We start from the raw sequence: 20,186 nt of genomic DNA, 5'->3' as shown, positions 1-20,186 counted from the left end.
AGCCAATTGCAAGAGGTTTGGTGTATATTAAGTGATGGGTTTGTGATGAGGCCGCATCGACACGACCAGTCGTGTTATTGGACTATAGCTAGATGATGGCATCGAGATGAGATGGGTGCACAATGAATTGAACAATGGATTATGTCTGTGTCTATCTTCAACGGGAAAACTTGACGGTTAGGTACTGCAAGCATCACCAGTTCAACGGCACGGCAGGCGGCTGATGATGATGTGGTGCAACGGTATGGGAATCGTGTGGACGCATCGTGAACGCATCAAAGTGTTGTTACGCGATGCGCGTCGACTCTACGTCGTAGGCCCAGGCTATTTCGGGGCCGGGCCGTCTGATGTATTATGCAAGTACCTCTGGGCTGACTGGCGTGAGAGATACATTGGACTGTCTCCCTTGCTTTTGCAACATCAACAGATGGACGCGACGATTGGCCGTCATGGCGGTGGAGACATGCCGGCCGCGTCCCGCAAGGCCATGCCGTGTGGCGAATCAAGCAGCGCCAGGTGAGATGCGCCCGTACTTGGCAGTGGAGCGGTGACACGGGGAGAGGCGAGCTGGGGGTCTACAGGGGATGGACGCGTTGAGTGGGAGTGGCATGAGAGGGGGAGTTGGGCTGTCGATGCCTGAGGTTTTGGAGGTTGATGATGGAAGAGAGACGGGCTTCTTCTGGGTTTGGGGCGAATATCTCGATTGATTATCATGTTCAAGACATTCCACGACTAGAGCAACACGACACGACACGATTTGAACAGCCTCCAGAGAAACTGATCATTCCATTCCGTCTCATTTGGTGGGGATTGACCGACCATTGGATCATCTGCAGCCGCAGCCTGAGCCGGGCACAGTGGATAACGTTAGTGGGTACGAGCTGTGCTGCGGGTAGTGGACGTGCCCGCCCACGCCCGCGTCCTCCCTTATTACCGACTCTCCTCCCTCCCACACGCGCCCTCACGCACCAAAATCCACTCTCTTTTCTACCCGAGCACTCCCTCCGACTCCTGCTCTTATATATCTTTTCTACTCACTCATTTACACGTCGACCTCTTTGAGACGGGCTTCTCATAAACATCGACGCGGCCATCAATCAATAAACAACACACAAACACTCGACAAACTCCTCCGACCTGCATCGTCCACCTCCTGCATTGCCTCACTTCGACGTAGACTCACCCCCGCCCACTGGACCTTGCTCACTCAGTCACCTATCCCACACGACAACAAGACTCCAGTCACCATGGCTGCCGTCACTCGTCAACCCTTTGCTCCCCTTGATGGGGCTCGTCTTCAGAACCTCACAAGTCTCAAGAACAGGCAGAATGGTATGTGGTGGGTCCATGGACGTCATACCAGTATCACTCTCTAACAACCTCAGCTCTTCCTCCTACTGCTGGAAAACGCAAGGCCGAACTGATCGACACCGACGACTTTGAGAACATTGACCCATCCGCCTTTGCTAAGCGTTCCAAGGCTTCCTCCAAGGACATGCTCAAGCCCTCTGCCTTCGTACTCAAGGCTGCTCCCATCCCTGCTCCCTCTGCTCTTCCCGATCGCCTCACCAGCCCTACCAAGACTCGCCGCACCCTCCAGCCCAAGTCTCACGCCTCCAGGCTCAGCACCGGAAGCATCACCAAATCGTCTCCCCTCTACGCTCCCGCTGGTCGCTCTCCCACCCGAACCAAGCGTTCCGGTCTGGCCTCGAGCCGCCGACGTGCCCTTGGACCCTACACCCGCGTGGACCCCCCTTCCTTCAGCCTTGGCTCTGCTGCTCCTTTCTCTCTCGATGCCGCTCTCAAGGGCACCATTCCCGGTTATGGATCTTCTAAGCCTGCTCCCAAGGAGCTGTTGAACCCTCTCGATGAAGGAGATATGAAGGCTAGCTGGTTCTTTGAGATTCATGAAGATACCCCCGAGCAGGAGATGACCAACCTTCTCCAGCACAGCACCTGCGTTCTCGATATTTCGTCTGATGAGGAGAGTGAGCGCAAGCGCAGCAGGGACCGTGCCGAGGGCCGCGACAAGGAAAATATTCCCCCCGCCGATGACGTATCTCAGACCTCATCCCGCCGGTCTGCGCGAGTCAGCGCTGACGACATGGTTGTCGAGAAGGAACGTGTTGCACTGGGTGAAATGAACACTGCCGACTTTTACGCCGAGGGTTGCGATGAGACTTCTGTCATTATTGTGCCTGCGGATGAGGACGAGATGCCGGAGCCAGTATCCAATCTGACCAAGGACTTTGTATATGCGCCAGAGGACAAGACCGAGGAGCCCACAGAAGAAATTGAGACCCTCATGGCCAAGCCAACAGAGGGATCATCCAAGGCTGCTGTGCTAGAACCCATCGAGGGGACAGGCGAGAGCTTTGAGCTGTGGGAAAGCGGAAGCTCCAAGGACGAGGCAGAACCAGCGACAAGCTCATAGCACAACACAACAAGTGTATGAGTTTTATGCTTTAATGCCGGGGTCTGGAGTATAATGGTGTATGGCGCAGGAATTGGGATTCTCTTCTTGCAGGCTACCAAGAGCTGGGATACTGTTATCGGTTTTGTGATTTGCATTTTGCATTGTTTGATTTGAATTAATTTCACATTTATTTGAAATGGCTTGGTCTTTTGAAGTGATGTAATGTGCAATTAATTATTCTGTCGCCTGGAGGGCTACCATGAATGAACTCTCAGCCTCACTCAGGCAGACTGACATTTGAGATGCTCATCTCACAACCCTCACTGTCCTTCCAACCTCCCCCCTCTCAACCTGCTCAACCCTCCCCTTGACCTTTCTCCATACCTCCTCCGCCACCTCCTCAACGCTCCCACCAGCGTCCACAACCACAAGATCCTCCTCCTCCTGCTTCCACCCCTCCCCCTCATCCAGCCCCAGACCTTGCGCCGTGACATCTCTCCCGCCCATGCTCAGACCCCAGAAGAGCTCACGTACTCGCCGCTGCATCTCGGACCTCTCATACACCTCGCCCCCCCAGCCGCCGCGAGACCGGGCCTGCTCCTCGGTCAGGTCGAGGAAGAGGACAAGGTCGGGCCGCGGGAGGCCACGCTCTGGGGCACGTGCCCAGGGGAGAGTCAGAGAGGGGTTCTGCTTTGCTGCTGAATAGACGATTCCCGAGTGGTAGTAGCGATCGCAAACTATGGTTGTTCCAGCTGCGAGGAGGGATTGGATTTGTTTGCTGGGTTTGTTAGTGGATGTTTAAGAGTAGGAGTGAGGGTATCTACACTGCTTCCCAGCGGTTTGCGCTGAAGAGGAGGTGGATGACATGGTCGTCCATCTCGACATCACTCTTGAGATAGCTATCAATCATTTGCCCAATGGGCGTGGACCTGTCTATCTAGAATCAGCTCGGTTCTGATGATCTTGTCCAGGGTACTCACCCGGGAATCTCATGACCTTGACCTTGTTCCCCTCCTCGACGAATCTCTGCTCCAGAAGCTTGACCTGCGTGGTCTTGCCGCTTCGGTCCAACCCCTCGAGGACGATGAATGCGCCCCTCGCTGCCGTGGAGGCGGGGGCGGGGGATGTCCCGGCTGTGGGTTCGGGCCCCGAGGAGCTCGCTATAGCGGCTGTCGCGAGGTCGTTGATGGAAGCCATTGAGTCTCTCTCTCTTGTGTGTTACTCTCGCGGAGGACAATGAGGTTCTGTGATCTGACCCGGAAGCTGAGGGGAAAGGTGGATTTGAGGGTGGGTGGGCGAGCGAATTCACACTGTGGGTGGCTCCCCGAGGTTCCAGTTGGTTTTGGTTTGGTGTGGGCGGATGTCACAGTGCGGCGCGCGCCAAGTTTGCATCAGCTGATGGTGAAACTTTGACAGCTTCGTGGTGTTTGAGCAATATTATGGGTGATTATAAGCGCAAGGCAATTATGACAATGGGTATGACAAGTCTGGAATGTGATTCTATGGGGCTTGTTGGCCTAGATTGAGTGCTGAGGCCCAGCCGCCAACTCTAAAGCGGCGTGAGATTGAGGGAGATACTGCGTCTTACAAGAAAGGGATTGCTTCCCGATTGTCCAAGGACAATAAGAGGATCAAAAAGTATGAGATACGAGCAGCGTGCACCAGTTGTCTGTTTGCAATTCTGCCCATGCTATGAAAGAGGTCAAACAATCCGACAAAAAGCAAAATGTAAATCCCCGAGACCTGGCTCGAACAGGTGGCCTTTCGGTAACGATGTATCCATTACAGCCGAACGCTCTTCCAGCTGAGCTACTCGGGGCTTCAGTAGAAGAGTGGGATTGTTGAGATGGTGTCTCAGAATTGGTCCCATATGATATCTTGGAAAAAGTGGACGATGCTTTAGAAATAGGGTAAGTTGAGAGGACCCGATGGCAGTGACAAGTAGGGAGAAAGCCTTTGGCTTATGCTGTTTTTGTGGGCAATTGACTGATTGCGATCGCTCTAGTGGTTTTTGCTATTGTTTTCAAGTCATTTTTGGCGCAAGAAGAGAGTAACTCCTGAAGAGTCAGGTTGAACACCGTCTCGTTTTCCCTACTTGGCTCACTATCTATTACCCGCCCACCTACGAAGGCAGCATGGGATGAAAAGGTAGGTATGTATTTGGTCACTACCCATCAGGCTGTCACAGAAGGAAATCATATATATGGGGCAGTCATCGTGTCATTGAGTCTTGGGTATAGGATTTTAGTTGTGTTACGGCTGTGTTATTTCCGTTGGGATGCTCAGAAGTCTACACCCTACCCCCCGTTCTTCAGAGCCCTTGGCCAAGCACATATGGGGCGCCGAGAATATCAGTACTTTATTAAGTCTTTTTTCCTATTTGTTTCAATTGCTCTCTCAAACGACCGACGGGTTTACATCGCCAATCTAGACGTTGTGTGTTTGTGTCAAAGAAGCCAGGCTCACCCTCATAAAGAGACCTAAGCACATGCCAATGAAGGCGCAACAGTTTCACCAATGGAAGACTCCTCAGGACGAATAACTGAAAATTGGGCATGTCCAGTGCTTCTTTATGTCGTTGGAGCCTAGAAGATCACCAATTTCCCTCCCTCGACTACACTACCTCGTCTACATATTCTGTATTAGCGACCGCTTTGTCATCAAACACCCTATCTTCCGATAGCTGCTCCTCCCCGAGTAGCTCAGCTGGAAGAGCGTTCGGCTGTAATTGATCTCGCATCTTACCGAAAGGCCACCTGTTCGAGCCAGGTCTCGGGGATTCCTTTTTGACTCTAGAAGTTCTGCTTTCTTTTTGTACCCACTGTCTCTATTTCATTCGTCATCCTCCTTGGCACCTTGTCATTCCATTGACACATCCCCCTCCAAAAAAACTAGACCCTGCCGCACAAACTGGCGGGGTGAGGGGCAAAATTATCAACCTTTCCCAACGGAATGCAAAAGGAATCAACTCCCCGAGACCTGGCTCGAACAGGTGGCCTTTCGGTGACATTTCTATCAGTTACAGCCGAACGCTCTTCCAGCTGAGCTACTCGGGGGATTGGTGGTTGGTTGGCGACGGGCGAGATACTGGCCCCTATGCAGCCGGGGGTTTGTGGGGATGGGCATGGAGATGCGCTCGCTTGTCGGTCAAGATTAGGCCGAGAGATTGTAAATGTCTCATCATGACGAGGATTGGTGGACCTGAGTTCTAGGCACTGGCAATGGCTTGTCGCTTACACTCACGGTGATACATCACTCGGCCAAATGTCACTTACACCAAACACACAAGATACAAGCAGGAACATGACTTTTTAACGCCTAGTTAAAGACAACAGTCTTGGTTTTGTTGAGGAACAGTCTCCTCTCGGCATACCACCGCACAGCAGCAGCAAGAACCTGGCTCTCTACGTTGGATCCCTCCTCAGACAGCTCTTTGGGGTTCATGCTGTGGTCAACACGAGCCACACGCTGCTCAATAATGGGGCCCTCATCAAGATCCGCAGTGACAAAGTGCGCCGTAGCACCAATAATCTTGACTCCGCGGTCGTAGGCCTGGTGGTAAGGCTTGGCTCCCTTGAAGGATGGCAGGAAACTGTGGTGGATGTTGATGATGCGGCCAGACATGGCTTCGCAGAGAGTCGGCGACAGAACCTGCATGTATCGCGCAAGAACCACGAGCTCAATGTTGTGCTGCTTGACGAGATCAAGAACCTGAGACTCCTGCTCGGCCTTGGTGTCCTTTGTAACAGGCAGGTGGTGGAACTCGATGCCGTAGCTCTGGGCGAGGGGTGCGTAGTCGGGGTGGTTGGACACGATGACGGGGACCTCGATTCGCAGCTGGCCAGTCTTCATGCGGAAGAGCAGGTCGTTGAGGCAGTGACCAATCTTGGACACCATGATGAGGACGCGCATCTTGCGGGCGACGGGGCGAATGTCGTAGTCCATCTTGTACTCGGCAGCGAGCTTATCGAAAGGCTCGACGAGGTGCTCGGTCGACTCGGTCTCTGTAGGGCCGAAGTGGACGCGCATGAAGAATCGATCCGAGACGGGGTCCGAGAACTGCTGGAGGTCGAGGATGTTGTGCTTGTGCGAGGCAAAGATGCCCGTCACGGCGTGCACGATGCCCGACTTGTCGGGGCACGAGAGGGTGAGGATGTGATCATTGGCCATGTTGAAGGCAATGGGAGGCGTTGAGAAGGTACTTGGTCAAAAACTGGGTAAATGTTGAAGGAGGAGAGTACAATGGCATGGCTGAAAGTATCGTATAGGTATGACTCCGAGCTGAGGGGATTCATCCATCGACCCCACTGGGGCTAGCCCTTCCGGACCCTTCGGGGGAGACTCGGCAAGTTACTGGAGTCATTGAGGGTAAAGTCAGAACAATTGAGCCGGGTAAGGACAGATGTTATTTATATAGACATTTTATGGAGGACTACAATGCAAGTCATGACTTGTTGATGTCATTTCTGACCACTTATTGCCGCCTTATACCCAGTCCCGCAGGTCAAGTGGCTCGATCTACCCGGGTAGTCTCGGTAGAGTCAAGGTGCATACTTAGGTTCAGTGGTGATGGCTTCATGCGTGTACTTGGGAGGGCCGATTAAGGCCAACTCAGCAGACTCAATTTGGGAGGCATAAACACGCTGTGCGCAATTGATCCTTTTTAGTTGCGGGCCGAGTTACAAGATGAATGTATCTCCCCTTATAAAATAGCTGGCCCTCTGCTCGCGCACGCAGGCTGCCTCCCGAGAATCACCACCAAACACCATGAAGCTCACTTTCGTGGCAGCGACGGCCGTCTTTTCGACGGCCAATGCGCTGTATATCCCCAACAGCCATGCGCAGCGATATCCACCACACATTGATGACGGCGGCTACCACGTCAAGGACCCTTACTACAACCCCGGTAACAGGCCTGACCTAACCCAGATGCTCAGGCCGTCGAGGCCAATCTGGCCATTTGCTAGAGTCATTCCAACTAAGCGCCCTGATGAGTTTCAACATGGAATACCCCTCGAGTCCAAGCCGCTTCCAGATCACATCACCCCTCCTCAAGACAAGAAGAAGGAACCCCTTTCGTATGTCAAAGGATGTGGGAGCACTCAATATGAGAACGAGGAATCTGAGCATCGTGTGCACTACTCTCATATCCAGGTTCACAAGGCTGTTCCTCGCTCTCTCGAGAAGCGCCAAAAAGGACCTGACCCAAGCAAGGTTGACGTTGAGTCGAAGGATGCGGTTGCGTCCCTCCTTGACAAAGTCGCGCAACAAAACAAGCCTCTAATTCCCAAGAACCTCGGAGCCAAGACGAATGGAACTAGCGCGGATGAAGTCAAGAAGAACGAAAGGGTCATCATTTACCCCAAGAGCAAGCCCAAGCAGCACCATCATGAGTTCCTCGAGCGTCTCATTGGCAAAGTTGAGCAGCAAACCAAGGCATCTGACGTATCGGGGACCGAAAAGCATGGCAAAGAGACGACAAACCAGAAGGATTGTGACAAGGAGAAGAATGACGAGCTGCTGGAGAGTGTCATTGACAAAGTTGAGAAACGAGTCAAGCCTCAGACACCGAAATTCTCGGGAGACACATACAAAGGAAAAGCGACCGAGGGCGCCGACGAGAAGCTCATCGAGGATGTCATCGAAAAAGTCGAGGATCGAGCCCAACCCCAGATACCCAAAGAGAAAGGCAAAGTGGCTGACGATGATGAGGTCTTGGAGGATCTCCTGGAGCAAGCCAAGCTACAACACAAGACTCGCGTACCTCGATGGGTCAGCGTATATACACCTAGCCCAATTGAAAAGAGACGCAAGAAGATGAAGAAGGAGAGGACAAAGCAAGTAAAGAAGCAGCAAGATAAAAAGAGGATCACAAAAATGACCGACAGAGGACTGAGGGGTTACTCGCCCGAGTATCTATCAGGCCTACTACGACTCGAATACGACGAGCTGTGTGATCACCACCCCCAGAACTGCATCAAAGCAAAGGGCACTCAGAGAGAATTCACACGTGAAACTCTGGAGGCCAAGGCGCGACTCGAGGACATGAAGAAACACGCCATGATGTACACCACACCCGAAGACTTCAAAGCCCAACGGTTCCGCATGGGCGAAAAGGATGAGGCGCTCTCAGAGACCGAGTTCTGGAAAGACAAGAGGGTGGGACTATGGTATCCTGGAAAATATCTCTTCCACTCAAAGATGGAAGGAGAGGAGCTTGAAAGGTTCAACAAGGGGTTGGACGAGTTGGGCTTGAGGAAGCTTGGATACCAAGGGGGTAAATTCTGGGTGCCGGCCGTTAACTGGGATTTTATAACTACTGTTGATACGCTAGGTTCTAGAGATTCTTTTAACTACTAAGGGCATGGGCTTTGTTATTGGTTTAGGTCAGGTAAGGTAGGGCTCTTTATTCTCCTCTTTTATAGGCTTAAGATAGTATAAAATAGCTATTTGTAGTAGCTCCTTAAAGCAGCCTTCTTGTGAGTTGCGGATTGCTATGCATGTGTCAGATGTTTTATGGCTTTTATATAGACAGTCGGATCCAGCCTTGCGTCTTCTTACCTCGAGAGTATTAATATAAGGTGTAAGCGAGTATGACTGGATAGCTCTATGCGAGATATGTCTAGATGGACACAGTCAAATGACAGCCAATGAAGAGTTAATGGAACTGCAGTCATTCAGTCTTCTGGCTCAGGTATCCCATCAAGGGCTGGGCTTCAACTTCAATAAAGAACACGTCGTCAAAACATCAAAACATCATAATATCATACTATGATATTCCAATGCTAACACAGTGGCCTCTACAGCCATTCTGTTGGTGATACGCATATCCAGCGCTTAGCGATATCGCAGTTGTCGCGTCACGTGGGCACATCAAGTGACAGTCCACTCCACCTTGCATCCCCACTCCTCCACCCTCCAACTCCTCTCACGACTAACACTTGACAAGACCTGACAACTCTCCAACCTTGATCACGCAACTATGCACCATGCCGGGGAACGGCTCTCGCAGCCGGGATGGCTGTTTCAACTGTCGCAGGCGCAAGCGGCGATGCGATGAGGAGAAGCCAGTCTGTCGTCGCTGTCGCAAGATGGGTGACAACTGCGTGTTTCCGGAACCTGCTTCTGCGTCGAACCCTCTCAAGTTTGTTGTTGCGGCTTCACCGGATCACTACATTGTGCCTATTGGAGGCTCAGAAAAGGGCGCCAGCTTCTTGAATCTATCGCCCAGGGAACTTGCAACCATTTGGAACAAGATCCAGGGGGATCAAGAGCAGGAATCTCGGGAGGTCCTGGACACACGAAACATTCAGTCTCTTGTTCCAATCCCCCAAGTCATCTCACCATATACCGTTGGTCGACAGTATGATGGCCAGTCCATCGAATCGGCCCTTGTGCAGTATTGTAAGCATCATCTATCGATTACTGACGTTACTGACTCTTGCAGATGTCGAAGTCATTAGCAGAAGCAGAGTCTACGTGCAGACAGGACGTAATGGCTTCCGCACTTCTGTCATCCCCCGGGTTTTATACAACCAGGGACCTCTCCTCTCAGCTGTCCTAGCCATGAGCGCTGCAGAGTGGGCTCACGATATTGTTGTGGATGGTAGAGACTACCGTGCGCTGTCGACGCAGTACAAGGTTCGCGCCCTTCAAGAGCTCCAGCATACTCTACCAGATCCTCAGAGTTGCGAGGGAAATCTCTTGACTTGCGTCCTCCTCGCTTCTCTAGAGATAGCTCAAGGATCCCGCCCAGCTTGGCTGCGCCATCTTCAGGGCGCACTGGCTCTCATCGACAGCTTCGGAACAACCATTGACCCCAGCGTGGCCCAGTTTGCGCTGCAATATTTCCGCTTCCGCTACGTCCTGATGGAAACGACAAAACCTACTGGACGGTCACAGGAAGCCACTGACTCAGTTGACCAGGCGATGGCTGGTCTAGCTAGAGCCGAGGTTACCCTTCCACTCCATGAGACCCGAGGTATTATCGATGAGCAGATGGGCTGTTCTATGGACCTCGTCGACATCATCAATGAAATCTCTGCTCTGTCACTTGCCTCGGATGGCCACGATGACACCGTGTCCAAGGATCATCTCTATATGAAGGGTCAGGAGCTGGAACACCGTATCGATCAGCTCTCGACCCAGGATATCAGCACGGACGAATATCTGCTCAAGAGTGCAGAGTCATTCAGGATTGCAGCTCAGATCTACCTCAGGCTGGTCTGTTACAATACCCCAATCACCCACCCATCGATTCTGGAGCCCCATGAGGCTCTCCTCTCGTGTCTGTCAGATATCATCTCAGAGAGACAAGCGAGGCGGTCGTTTCCGATGTGGCCCCTTTTCCTGACCGGCTGTGCATGCTCATCAGATGAGCAGCGCAAGCCGGTTCTGGACTATTTCACGTTGCTGGACAGCAAGTGGCCGATCAGCAACATCTCGGCCGTCTTTCAGGCTGTCCGAACTGTATGGCATACAAGGGATTTGATTTCGTCTTCGAATTCATGTACAAACCAGGACTGGAGGGATGTTATTCACAAGTTTGGCTGGAAACTGTCTCTATCGTAACGTTTAATGAAGTGACTTTATTACAGACGGGCTTTGAGTATTCTCTTGCTCTCCTCCTCGAGTTCGTGCAACTCCTTAGCCGTGCCCACTCTCCAGCTCACCTCGTTGCCCCAGCCGGTTTGCTCACCGTCCTTCCACTGCCAACGCTGTAGCTTCTGTTTGCCGTTGTTGACAAGATCCAGCACCCACTTTCCAAAGATGGGCATCATCTTGAAGCCGTGGCCGCTGTCTCCGGAGAGAACCACGAGACTCTTGTCAGTGCCAGGCACAAAGTCGATGAGATACTCGCTATCCTTGCTATCGTTGAACCAGCACAACTTGCGGTCGACAAAAGGACGATCAGCCATCCACGGAATCGTCTCCCGTAAGAGTTGGCGTAGCTTCTGCTCATCCTCGTAGGGGATGAAATCTTGCAGAGGACCAGATGAGGGGGTTTCAGGAGGGAGAGAGATTCCGTTCTGGGTGTTGGTGAAGCCAGCGCCGAGGGGGCACAGCTTGAAGAGTTTTGTGGCTGGATCAGGCTCGAAAAAGAAGCCGAGATCTCTTACGTTGGTGACGGGGATACCTCGGAGAAGGTCGCATTCTTCCTGGGTGAGCTGGACGTGGGCGACGGACCAAGACCTGGCGACGGTGAACTTGCCCAGCGAGGGGACGAGAGATGCTCCATTAGCCCCGAGAGCGCAAATTGTCAGAGCAGCCGAGTGCTTGCGGCCATCGGCAGTCTCAAGACCAGTGCAGCGGGAGCCGTCATAGGACAGCGAGGTGACCTTGCCAGCTTGCTCACCCAGGATGAATCTGACACCCTTGGTGGCGCAGTGGTTATAAACGGCCTTTAGAGCATTTCCCGAGTGTCCGTACCCGGCCGTCTTGTTGAAGTAGCCCTTGAAGCCCTCGAGGGGACCGATGAGCTGCCAGGCATACTTTCGGAACTCGTCTGGGGAGCTCAGGGACTTGACGCCGTCTCTGAGGCCGGGATGGGCTTCGACTGAGGATCGGTTCTTGTCGAGGGTTGCAACGGCTTTCTCGGGGGCTTTGCCGGATACGCAGTTGATGTAGCCCGTCTCGTGGTAGTAGGGGCCGAAGAGGGGGGTCTTCCAGCCTTTGATGGCGTCCTAGATGTCTTAGTATTTCGTGTGATGGTGTTGAGTTGAATCACTTACAAATGTGAGCTCGGTGTAGAATGAGTCCTCGTACTCTGCGCGGATGATCTTGTTTAGATCATACGCAGCAGAATACTGCGACGGTATCCTCTCATCGCGCTCAAAGACTGTGATGTTGGTGTGGCCAGATTCGACGAGGTGCAGAGCCGTCGAGAGGCCCCAGGCGCCGCCGCCTACGATAGCAATGGGAGAGGTTTTGTCCATGTTGGGGAGAGGCATTGCGATGGGTTATTGGAATTAATGAGGTTAGAGGTTTAACTAATTTACGCTACTTTATATACATGCTGATCCTTTGCTCTTCGGTGCATCCCGTGGACTTGTGATGCCATCGTGGTGCGACTGACACGGATCGCACAGATAAGAAGTTGCTAATGGCTAGCGTAAGCGGTTGACGCCAAAGCTAACCTGGGGAAGATGATTCTACGGCACGTGGGCAAGGTTACCGAACCCGGCATCCGAGATGACCGGACCTTGATAACCCGGGGCAAACCTTTGGTTGGAGGAGGTGCGGAACCCATGCGGGGACGGATTGTGTCGGCATTTGGAGTTGGGGGCTGCATGATATAGATATGGTTCTTTGGATGATTGGTCAATGGCTTGGATTGTTGGAGATTTGAACTTTGGTTCGTGGGGGGAGTGGTCATGCATGCTTTGGGTCATGTACGGGGATGTTGGGGATGTAGTGTTAGTCAGGAGTAGGGTTATTGATGGGTCAAGGAGACCCCTGAGAGTCGGACGATTCATAGGAAAGGATGGATGATTCACAAGTTGGAGGTTGTACACCCAGCATGAGGTTATTCGAAAGTTATATCAAAAGGGCTTCTCCTGCTATCAAGGCAGATTCAGACATTGAAGCACACAGTCAAGCAGGAGAAGCATAAGATTCACAACTTTTGTTGACTTTAGGTACTCTACATGTTGCTAGGATACAAGACACTCTTCAACGGTCCAAACTCCTCCTTCAACGTCCTCGGCGAAGTGAACCGCATCAACAGGTTCGGACTGCCCGCCTTGTCGTTTGTACCGCTTGATCGAGATCCTCCAAATGACTGCTGTCCAATAACGGCTCCTGTAGTCTTGCAGTTGACGTAAAAGTTGCCAGCGGCGTACCGAAGCTTGTCCTCGGCCTTTTGCACAATAGTTCTATCGGCTGCAAAGATTGAGCCTGTAAGGGCGAATCCGCCACCTTGTTGGTCAATCTTTGTTAGGAGGTTGTCAAAGTCGGCATCTTCATAGACGTGGACAGCCAAGATTGGACCAAAGAACTCTTGCTCAAAGATCTTGTGGTTGAGAGACTTGGCAACGTAGACTGACGGCTGGATAAAGTAGCCCGTCTTGTCACTGTATGTACCACCAAAGACTTTTTCGAGAGAGGGATCATTGTTGGCCTCGTCAATGGCCTTGGTGACCTTGTCGAACGACCCCTTGTGGATGACGGGACCGTAAAAGTTTTCAAACTTTTCAGGGGCCCCGACCTTGACGTTGCTCAGCTCCGTCTTGAGCTCGTCGAGGAACTGCTTGGACTTGCTGGCGGGGATGTACAGACGAGAGCAGGCAGAACACTTTTGGCCGGCGTATTCAAACGAGGCGCGGATCGTGTGCTTGACTGCGCTGCTGATGTCGGCAGAGTTGTGGACAAGATGAAAGTTCTTGCCGGATGTTTCTCCCACCATTCGGGGATAGTCGCGGTAGACCTTCTTGCCGATGCCGTCGGCGGCCTTTTGGTATAGCGATCGGAAGACGTCGGAGGATCCGGTAAAGTGGAGGGCTGCGAATCGGGGGTCGTTGAAGATGACGTCGGTGATCATCTCGGCGTCGCCGTTGACGAACTGGATCACGTTGGGAGGGAGGCCGGCCTCGAGGAGGATTTTGTAGACTAGGTAGCTGGCGTAGATGTTGTGGGGAGACGGCTTCCAGACGACGACGTTGCCCATGATTGCAGGTGCTGAGATGAGGTTGCCGCCGATTGCGGTAAAGTTGAAGGGCGAGACGGCGTAGACGAAGCCCTCGAGGGGTCGCCAGTCGGTTCGACTAATTGATCAGTATGGTTTGAGTACAAAGGTTGATTAAACTTACCCGTGCTGTCCAGGGGAATGAATGGTGGGCTGCGTCTCGTAGATCTTTTGCGCAAACGATACATTAAATCGGTAAAAGTCGGCCAATTCAGCCGCAGCGTCAATCTCGGCCTGCCAGGCATTCTTGCCCTGTCCCAGCATTGTCGCAGCTAGAAGAGCATCACGATACTTGCCAGTGACGAGATCTGCGGCGCGGAGAAAGATGGCTGCTCGGTTGGAAAAGGACATGTCCTGCCATTGCTGCTTGGCCTCGAGGGCGGCGCTGATGGCGTCTGAGACATCTTGACGTGTTGAGGGTGAATATTGGGCGAATGTTGTGTCTTTTTCTGAGGGCATGTGTGTTGGGAGACGTTCACTTGATGTGCGCTTCTCGCCAGAGATGACGTTGGGGACAGAGACTGGGAGCTTTCCCCGGAGGTCCTTCAGAGCTAGGAGGAGGTCATCTCTTTCGGGAGAGCCTCGAACAAAGTCGCGCTGACATGTTAGTTGGGTCTATACAATTGAGAGAGTGGACTCACGTTTGCCTCATTGTAAGGGCCGGGTAGTCTGTAAGCCCCAGCTGTGGCAATTGTCCTGACAGTCTTTGCCGACTGCAACAGTCGAGACCGGGATAACCGAGCAGTAGAAGTGAGAGCAGACATGTCTTACACTCTTGCAAAGATGGAATAAACTAAAGGTCAACGCTGGTCAGGTGGCTCCCGTCGTGGCTTTCAATAAAAAGATGCGGAAGCTCGTCTGTGGATCACATCAGCGGCTACGCTAACTACATCCCACGGGACTCGAGATCTGGCGGTTACGCTAACCGGGTTCTCTATGCGAGATCTGTAGTTCCCCGCACTCGTTATCTCTCCCGAGATCCATTCCCCCCTCCTCCACCTCATGCGTGGCGTGTCGTTGTATTTCCCAAGTTGACGATAGGAGCCGATACTCTATCGGTGATTGTGTCCTTGTGACCTACCAGAGCCGATAGAAACCAGATACCGATGATGCCGAGAGGGTGCCGTTGTCGGAGATGGGAGATTAGCTTTTGGTCTAGACTGGTGGAAGGCGCTATCAGAGGCTGTAAAGATAAAGTCAATGGCCTTTCTCACGATTTTTCAACTCTACATAGCAATTTTATCCTTTACAATGGCTTCTAGAGTCGGTCTTGTTCGTCCTTGTCGTTATGTTTCCCTCCTCGGGACTCGCCAGGGCTATACAAGTCTCGTGTCATGCCGATCCCGTAGTCTCGGGTTCCAAAGCCGAGGGCTGTCTCAGTCGTCACACATCCCCGCTCAGGCCCCTCAGAAGGCTCTGAGGGTTCTTAGAGATGTTCCTCTTCCTATACTCTTTCGATCTCTTCTTGTTCTTTCGGTAGCTGCTCTACCGTCGAGCATTCTCTCGGTTATCATCAGAATCACAAAGAGGCATAGCGAGCTTCTTTCCAACTCTCGGCTTCTGCGATGGCCTGTGCACAAGACATTTTACAACACGTTTTGTATTGGGTCTGAGAATGCGGAGATTAGGGAGAATATCAAGTCCCTGAGGGGGATGGGTATCGATGGTATTGTCCTCGCTTTTGCGAGAGAGACAAAGATTGGAGACCATGAGCAGACCAATGTTCTTACAGAGACCAACGCCAATCTGCGGGAGTGGGTTTCTATGAACATGGAGACACTCCGGAACCTGACGGACGAAGATTATCTTGCGCTTCGATGCACGGGAGCTGGCCCTGCTGCTGTGGCTGCTCTTGATGCTTTTTCAGCTTCTACACCCGGTACAAAGGAGTACGAGGCTAATCTCGAGACTTTGCAAGTCTTTGAGGATGCTCTTACTCGGATTTGTGCTGAGGCTGAGAAGAAGGGTGTGAGGATTCTTATTGATGCTGAGTCTTCTCTGCACCAAGCTGCTATCGACCATGTTGCCCTGGTATGTTTGTGATCTGCAAGCGTTGAGCTCTCAGCTAACCTGCCCAGTCTGTCATGTCCAAGTTTAACCAAAACGGACGAGCCGTCATCTACAACACTTATCAGATGTAAGTCAGCATTTCCATGTCACTTACATCAACTAACTGGTTAGGTATCTACAAGCTGGAACTTCCAAGATGATCAAGCACATCCGCCTTTCCCAGGACCGGAACTTTACAATTGGAATCAAGATGGTCCGTGGCGCATACCTCCACGTTGAGGCCCGACCTGAGGCTCTTCATAAATGCAAGCAAGATACAGACGACTGCTACGACAACTCGGTCAGGTTCTTGTTTGGAGGCAAGGTTGACAACAAAGAGAGCGGTTCTACCATTGGAAAGGCACGGCCTTGGAATGCAGAGATTATGCTTGCTACTCACAACGATGCGAGTGTGCAAAAGGCTCTATCGCTCTGGAGGAGTGGTGGTGCACTGACTGATACACCCAACGCCAACGGAGGAACAGTCCAGAGTCTTTCATTTGCTCAGCTAATGGGTATGGCAGATGAGGTCTCTCTTGGACTTGTGGCTGACAAGAAGGACCACACCTGGACATCTGACAGTGTCTCCAAGGAGTCTCTTCCCACTGTTGGAGTGTACAAGTATACTATCTGGGGATCTTTTGAGGAGTGTCTTCTGTATATGCTTCGAAGGGCCGAGGAGAACCAGGATGCTGTGGCGAGGACGAAGGGGACTGCTTTGGAGGCTTTGAGGGAAGTAGGGAGGCGATTTGTACCGTTTATGAGCTAAAGGAGCAAGAATAAAAGACAATATCAAAGAAGACTGAACCTATGCATGGATAGACTATATGAGGTAAACGAGTGACGTTGAATTAAAAGATGTAAAGTCAAACACATGAATGTTGTACCCAGACATTCAAAACATTCATAAGGAACACAGACGGCGACCCCTTTACCCACTCAAGGCAACTCGGCCCTTACTGGCTTGCAGTGTAGCTCCACAGGTACGGTCGGTAGTAGGTGCTTTTCATCATCATCGTATGACATGAATGATTGCTGTGAAGAGTTCTTGGATGACATTCCCTCCAACTTGGTTGCTCGTTTCAGGATGAAAAAGAAGAGACCAGTCCCCAGGGTAAAAAGGGCGATTGCAGTACCGATCCCTACACCAAGGCCAACCGGTAAATCTAAATTGCTGTTGTCTTCAGGGGGCTCGGGAATAGGGGCGTCGGTAGTAGAGGTGCATGGGGTAAGTGATGTGTCGGCGGGGGAGAAGACTTCGTAGCTGATGGTCGTGATGGCGATGGCGATTGATGGTGCTGTTTCAAGAGGGATACTCGTAAAGATACGGACGGGCTCCATGTCAAAGATTTCATCTTCTTTGCAGTTGCAGCCTTTGGAACCGAAGCAGCAAAACTGGCCCTTTCCACACGCTATGACGCCGTTCCCGCTGGCTGTAGATGCTTAGTACTCGGGAGATGACATGTGAAATATATTCCTACCGTTGAAGCATTGTGTTGGACAAGATGGGTCATCCCAATCCTCTACCAGGCATCCTTTGATAAAGTAGTGAGCAACACCGTACTCATCACTCGTCACACAGAGGCCGTTGCTCGCACAGGAGTCTCCTCTTAAACAGCATGATTTGAACCGGCCGGTGGGATCGCAGGGGACTAGGTCGACGTTTTCGTTGCTGCTGCTGTCGAGACAGGCCGACATTGTGCCTTGTCGATATGAGGCAGATGTCGGTAGGATAACTGTGGGAAGGGTAGCATGTGGTAAAGACAGATATGAAAGGCTCACATTGAAGGTCAGGAAGGAGAATTATCGGCGGTAAAGGCGGCAAAAGGAAGAGAGAGAAAGGGTGTATATACCAACACTGGACTTTTCAGAAAAGCAACGCAAGCGGCTGCAAGTCAAACATGCATCGGGGCCGCATGAATGTCCCGAAAAGTCGGAGCGGTTATGAAATCTGTCGATTGGGTTAGGGGTGGACTTTTGACGCGCCTGTTTGGACTGAACAAACGAATATTATCCCTCAGCTAAATAAAGAATTAAGAGACATCAATATCTGAAACATTTAAGCGCTCAGCTGTGCATGTTGTCCGACTTGTGTGTGCAGGACTGTAATCAGGCTGGCGGTTCTTGCTGCAACCCAATTATGTGTACTCAGCCATTGGCTGTCTCGGTTCAGGAAAAACAACAGTAGCTGAACTGAAATGCATGTTTCTCGGCTAAACTGACTTTTCAGTGGCAGCTTGATCTGACGTGGCGGGATACGGCTCGGGAATTGAAATAGATCCATAGCCAAGCTTTGAGTGTCATGAGGTGGACGGCAGCAGGACACCTCTAGCTCTCAAAGGGTGTGAATGTTCCAAGTGATTTGTATATTTTATTACAAATATTATGTACGGACTCGCTACACTCTTTGTGTCAGGCTGCAGTTATCCTTTAACCCGGTTATCCGCCATGTTTTGCGACCTTGATTTCATGTTATTGTGGTAGGGACCGTGGCATTAACTGCCATTTTATTATCAATGACAAAAGGTGCTTTGTATTGATTGGCAAGCCCTAGGCAGACAGTCGGTTATTAATTCCCTCCGAGAGGTCTATCCAGCCATAAAAGACTCAGTCTGGGAGGCTTTCCTGACGATTAAAAGAATTAGGTATAGATGCTGCATTACTCCATCATCATGCAAGTCTATGTCATCTTGGCTATGGTGTTTACAGCATCGGGTTCTGATGCTGTCATGTATTTTATCAGTGTGCTTGGTGATCCTGTGTACGACGCACACGTCATTGAAAGATAACAAGAACAACAGGAGGTAGTTATTATGGCATCCTGCCTCCTTTGATCCTCCATTGCCCCTATCAACTTGGTCACGTCTTTTTATAGGTACCTAGGGGGCTCCACCCTTTGGGGTAGCAGCAGGGGTTTGGCCAGTAACCCAGGTTCATTGAATTTAAATGCCCTCGCCATCTGTGATAGCAACTCTCAACTCAGTACTCAGGTTTGGGTCTCCAATGACAACTCCAAACGTAGCATGTGATTCATGACTTCCCTCAGGAAAACCTACTCCTTCAATCTCATCTCCTAGGATTCTGTGGATGTCAAGATGAGATTTGTATCTTGTAACCTTGTTCTTACGTCAAAGGGGTCCCCGAAAGTTTATCGATATAAAAGATCAACCCAAGCTACCTAGTCTAGACTTGCTCCCGAAGCTCCCTGACCTCCTCCAAGTAACGGCTCCCACAAGGAGAGTTTACCGCCATGGTTCTCAAGCCTGCGAGAAAACACAAGCTTCGAAGCATACGAAAACCCCACCCCTATTCCAGCCCCCGCCAGGGGAGCAAGGCCTGTCACAGCACCAGCAATAGCAAGCCCTGTACCGCCAAGTAACCCCAAAAACGGAAGGAGGTTTCATTTCAGGACATCTCGCTTCTTCAGTCTCTGCACGGTCTGCGCGACCTCGAGTAATTCTTCCTCATTGTCCTGATTGAGCTCGTCAAACGCTGATTCTTCCTCGTTGATGCGTTGACGCTCAGCCTTTAGACTATCTCTGCTGCGGCGACCCATCCTTTCTTCTTGGTCAAGTTTCAGTCGTCTCAACTGCCATCCTCGACGTCCTTGCTCTAGCAGAGTGTGGTTGCTGACCATGTCTGCTTCTAGACATTGATGAGCACGTCTGCTCCCCTCAAGCTCCACAGAGACCAGTTGCTGCTCAGCGCGTACCTTGGTGAGTACTTGGCCATAAGCTTTCTCACGTTCAGAAAAAACACTCCTGGTTGACACTCGAAACTCTGCCTGAGCACACCTCAAGTTCTCGAGCTCATTCCTGGACGCAGCGGTAAGGAAGCTGACAAAGATCAAGCTGGACGGATAGTACAAGCTGGTTCCTGTAACACCAGCTCGATCTTGGAAAAGAGCTTGGGGCAGATAGATGAATATCTCCTTCCAGAAGGTGGTCAATATGAACATGGTGGTGCGATGGTAGTTGTGGTGAGAAGGTGACTTACTATTGTGTGCACGTATGCTCGAATGATAGTTGCGAATCGATA

General features: G+C 51.5%; 9 protein-coding genes across 9 annotated transcripts; 4 read left to right on the top strand and 5 right to left on the bottom strand.

Annotated features, from left to right (window-relative positions):
• The first annotated feature begins 1,010 nt into the window (after nucleotides 1–1,010).
• Nucleotides 1,011–2,610, top strand: NECHADRAFT_101180 (uncharacterized protein). Its single transcript, XM_003047040.1, has 2 exons — nucleotides 1,011–1,332; nucleotides 1,386–2,610. Exons 1-2 carry the CDS (start codon nucleotides 1,248–1,250, stop codon nucleotides 2,432–2,434), a joined length of 1,134 nt encoding a protein of 377 aa, XP_003047086.1. The 5' UTR covers nucleotides 1,011–1,247; the 3' UTR covers nucleotides 2,435–2,610.
• Nucleotides 2,611–2,749: 139 nt separating this feature from the next.
• Nucleotides 2,750–3,613, bottom strand: NECHADRAFT_28271 (uncharacterized protein; the record flags this gene model as incomplete). The annotated part of the gene is made up of 3 exons (XM_003046879.1): nucleotides 2,750–3,194; nucleotides 3,241–3,349; nucleotides 3,397–3,613. Coding segments are annotated over 3 exons (771 nt in total), but the record flags the coding sequence as incomplete, so codon positions are not given.
• A 2,096-nt stretch (nucleotides 3,614–5,709) lies between these two features.
• Nucleotides 5,710–6,778, bottom strand: NECHADRAFT_62551 (uncharacterized protein). The gene has a single exon (XM_003046878.1). The coding sequence runs from the start codon at nucleotides 6,584–6,586 to the stop codon at nucleotides 5,735–5,737; it is 852 nt and encodes a 283-aa protein (XP_003046924.1). The 5' UTR covers nucleotides 6,587–6,778; the 3' UTR covers nucleotides 5,710–5,734.
• Nucleotides 6,779–7,183: 405 nt separating this feature from the next.
• Nucleotides 7,184–8,847, top strand: NECHADRAFT_83387 (uncharacterized protein; the record flags this gene model as incomplete). Its single annotated transcript, XM_003047039.1, has 3 exons — nucleotides 7,184–8,693; nucleotides 8,758–8,807; nucleotides 8,842–8,847. The coding sequence occupies 3 exons, from the start codon at nucleotides 7,184–7,186 to the stop codon at nucleotides 8,845–8,847; spliced, it is 1,566 nt and encodes a 521-aa protein (XP_003047085.1).
• Nucleotides 8,848–9,405: 558 nt separating this feature from the next.
• Nucleotides 9,406–10,987, top strand: NECHADRAFT_101178 (uncharacterized protein; the record flags this gene model as incomplete). Its single annotated transcript, XM_003047038.1, has 2 exons — nucleotides 9,406–9,820; nucleotides 9,864–10,987. The coding sequence occupies 2 exons, from the start codon at nucleotides 9,406–9,408 to the stop codon at nucleotides 10,985–10,987; spliced, it is 1,539 nt and encodes a 512-aa protein (XP_003047084.1).
• A 20-nt stretch (nucleotides 10,988–11,007) lies between these two features.
• On the bottom strand, nucleotides 11,008–12,351 carry NECHADRAFT_46190 (uncharacterized protein; the record flags this gene model as incomplete). The annotated part of the gene is made up of 2 exons (XM_003046877.1): nucleotides 11,008–12,099; nucleotides 12,148–12,351. The coding sequence occupies 2 exons, from the start codon at nucleotides 12,349–12,351 to the stop codon at nucleotides 11,008–11,010; spliced, it is 1,296 nt and encodes a 431-aa protein (XP_003046923.1).
• Nucleotides 12,352–13,058: 707 nt separating this feature from the next.
• On the bottom strand, nucleotides 13,059–14,863 carry NECHADRAFT_95268 (uncharacterized protein; the record flags this gene model as incomplete). Its single annotated transcript, XM_003046876.1, has 3 exons — nucleotides 13,059–14,178; nucleotides 14,224–14,696; nucleotides 14,741–14,863. 3 exons carry the CDS (start codon nucleotides 14,861–14,863, stop codon nucleotides 13,059–13,061), a joined length of 1,716 nt encoding a protein of 571 aa, XP_003046922.1.
• A 487-nt stretch (nucleotides 14,864–15,350) lies between these two features.
• Nucleotides 15,351–16,917, top strand: NECHADRAFT_83383 (uncharacterized protein; the record flags this gene model as incomplete). Its single annotated transcript, XM_003047037.1, has 3 exons — nucleotides 15,351–16,130; nucleotides 16,178–16,236; nucleotides 16,281–16,917. The coding sequence occupies 3 exons, from the start codon at nucleotides 15,351–15,353 to the stop codon at nucleotides 16,915–16,917; spliced, it is 1,476 nt and encodes a 491-aa protein (XP_003047083.1).
• A 24-nt stretch (nucleotides 16,918–16,941) lies between these two features.
• Nucleotides 16,942–17,846, bottom strand: NECHADRAFT_101177 (uncharacterized protein; the record flags this gene model as incomplete). Its single annotated transcript, XM_003046875.1, has 2 exons — nucleotides 16,942–17,581; nucleotides 17,630–17,846. The coding sequence occupies 2 exons, from the start codon at nucleotides 17,844–17,846 to the stop codon at nucleotides 17,088–17,090; spliced, it is 711 nt and encodes a 236-aa protein (XP_003046921.1). The 3' UTR covers nucleotides 16,942–17,087.
• Between the last annotated feature and the right edge of the window lie 2,340 nt (nucleotides 17,847–20,186).

Source organism: Fusarium vanettenii, assembly GCF_000151355.1.
Source record: "Fusarium vanettenii 77-13-4 chromosome 8 genomic scaffold NECHAsca_17_chr8_1_0, whole genome shotgun sequence".
Taxonomy (NCBI): Eukaryota; Fungi; Ascomycota; class Sordariomycetes; order Hypocreales; family Nectriaceae; genus Fusarium; species Fusarium vanettenii.
Note: the sequence above shows the minus strand (reverse complement) of the source record. Positions and strands in the feature narration are given on the sequence as shown.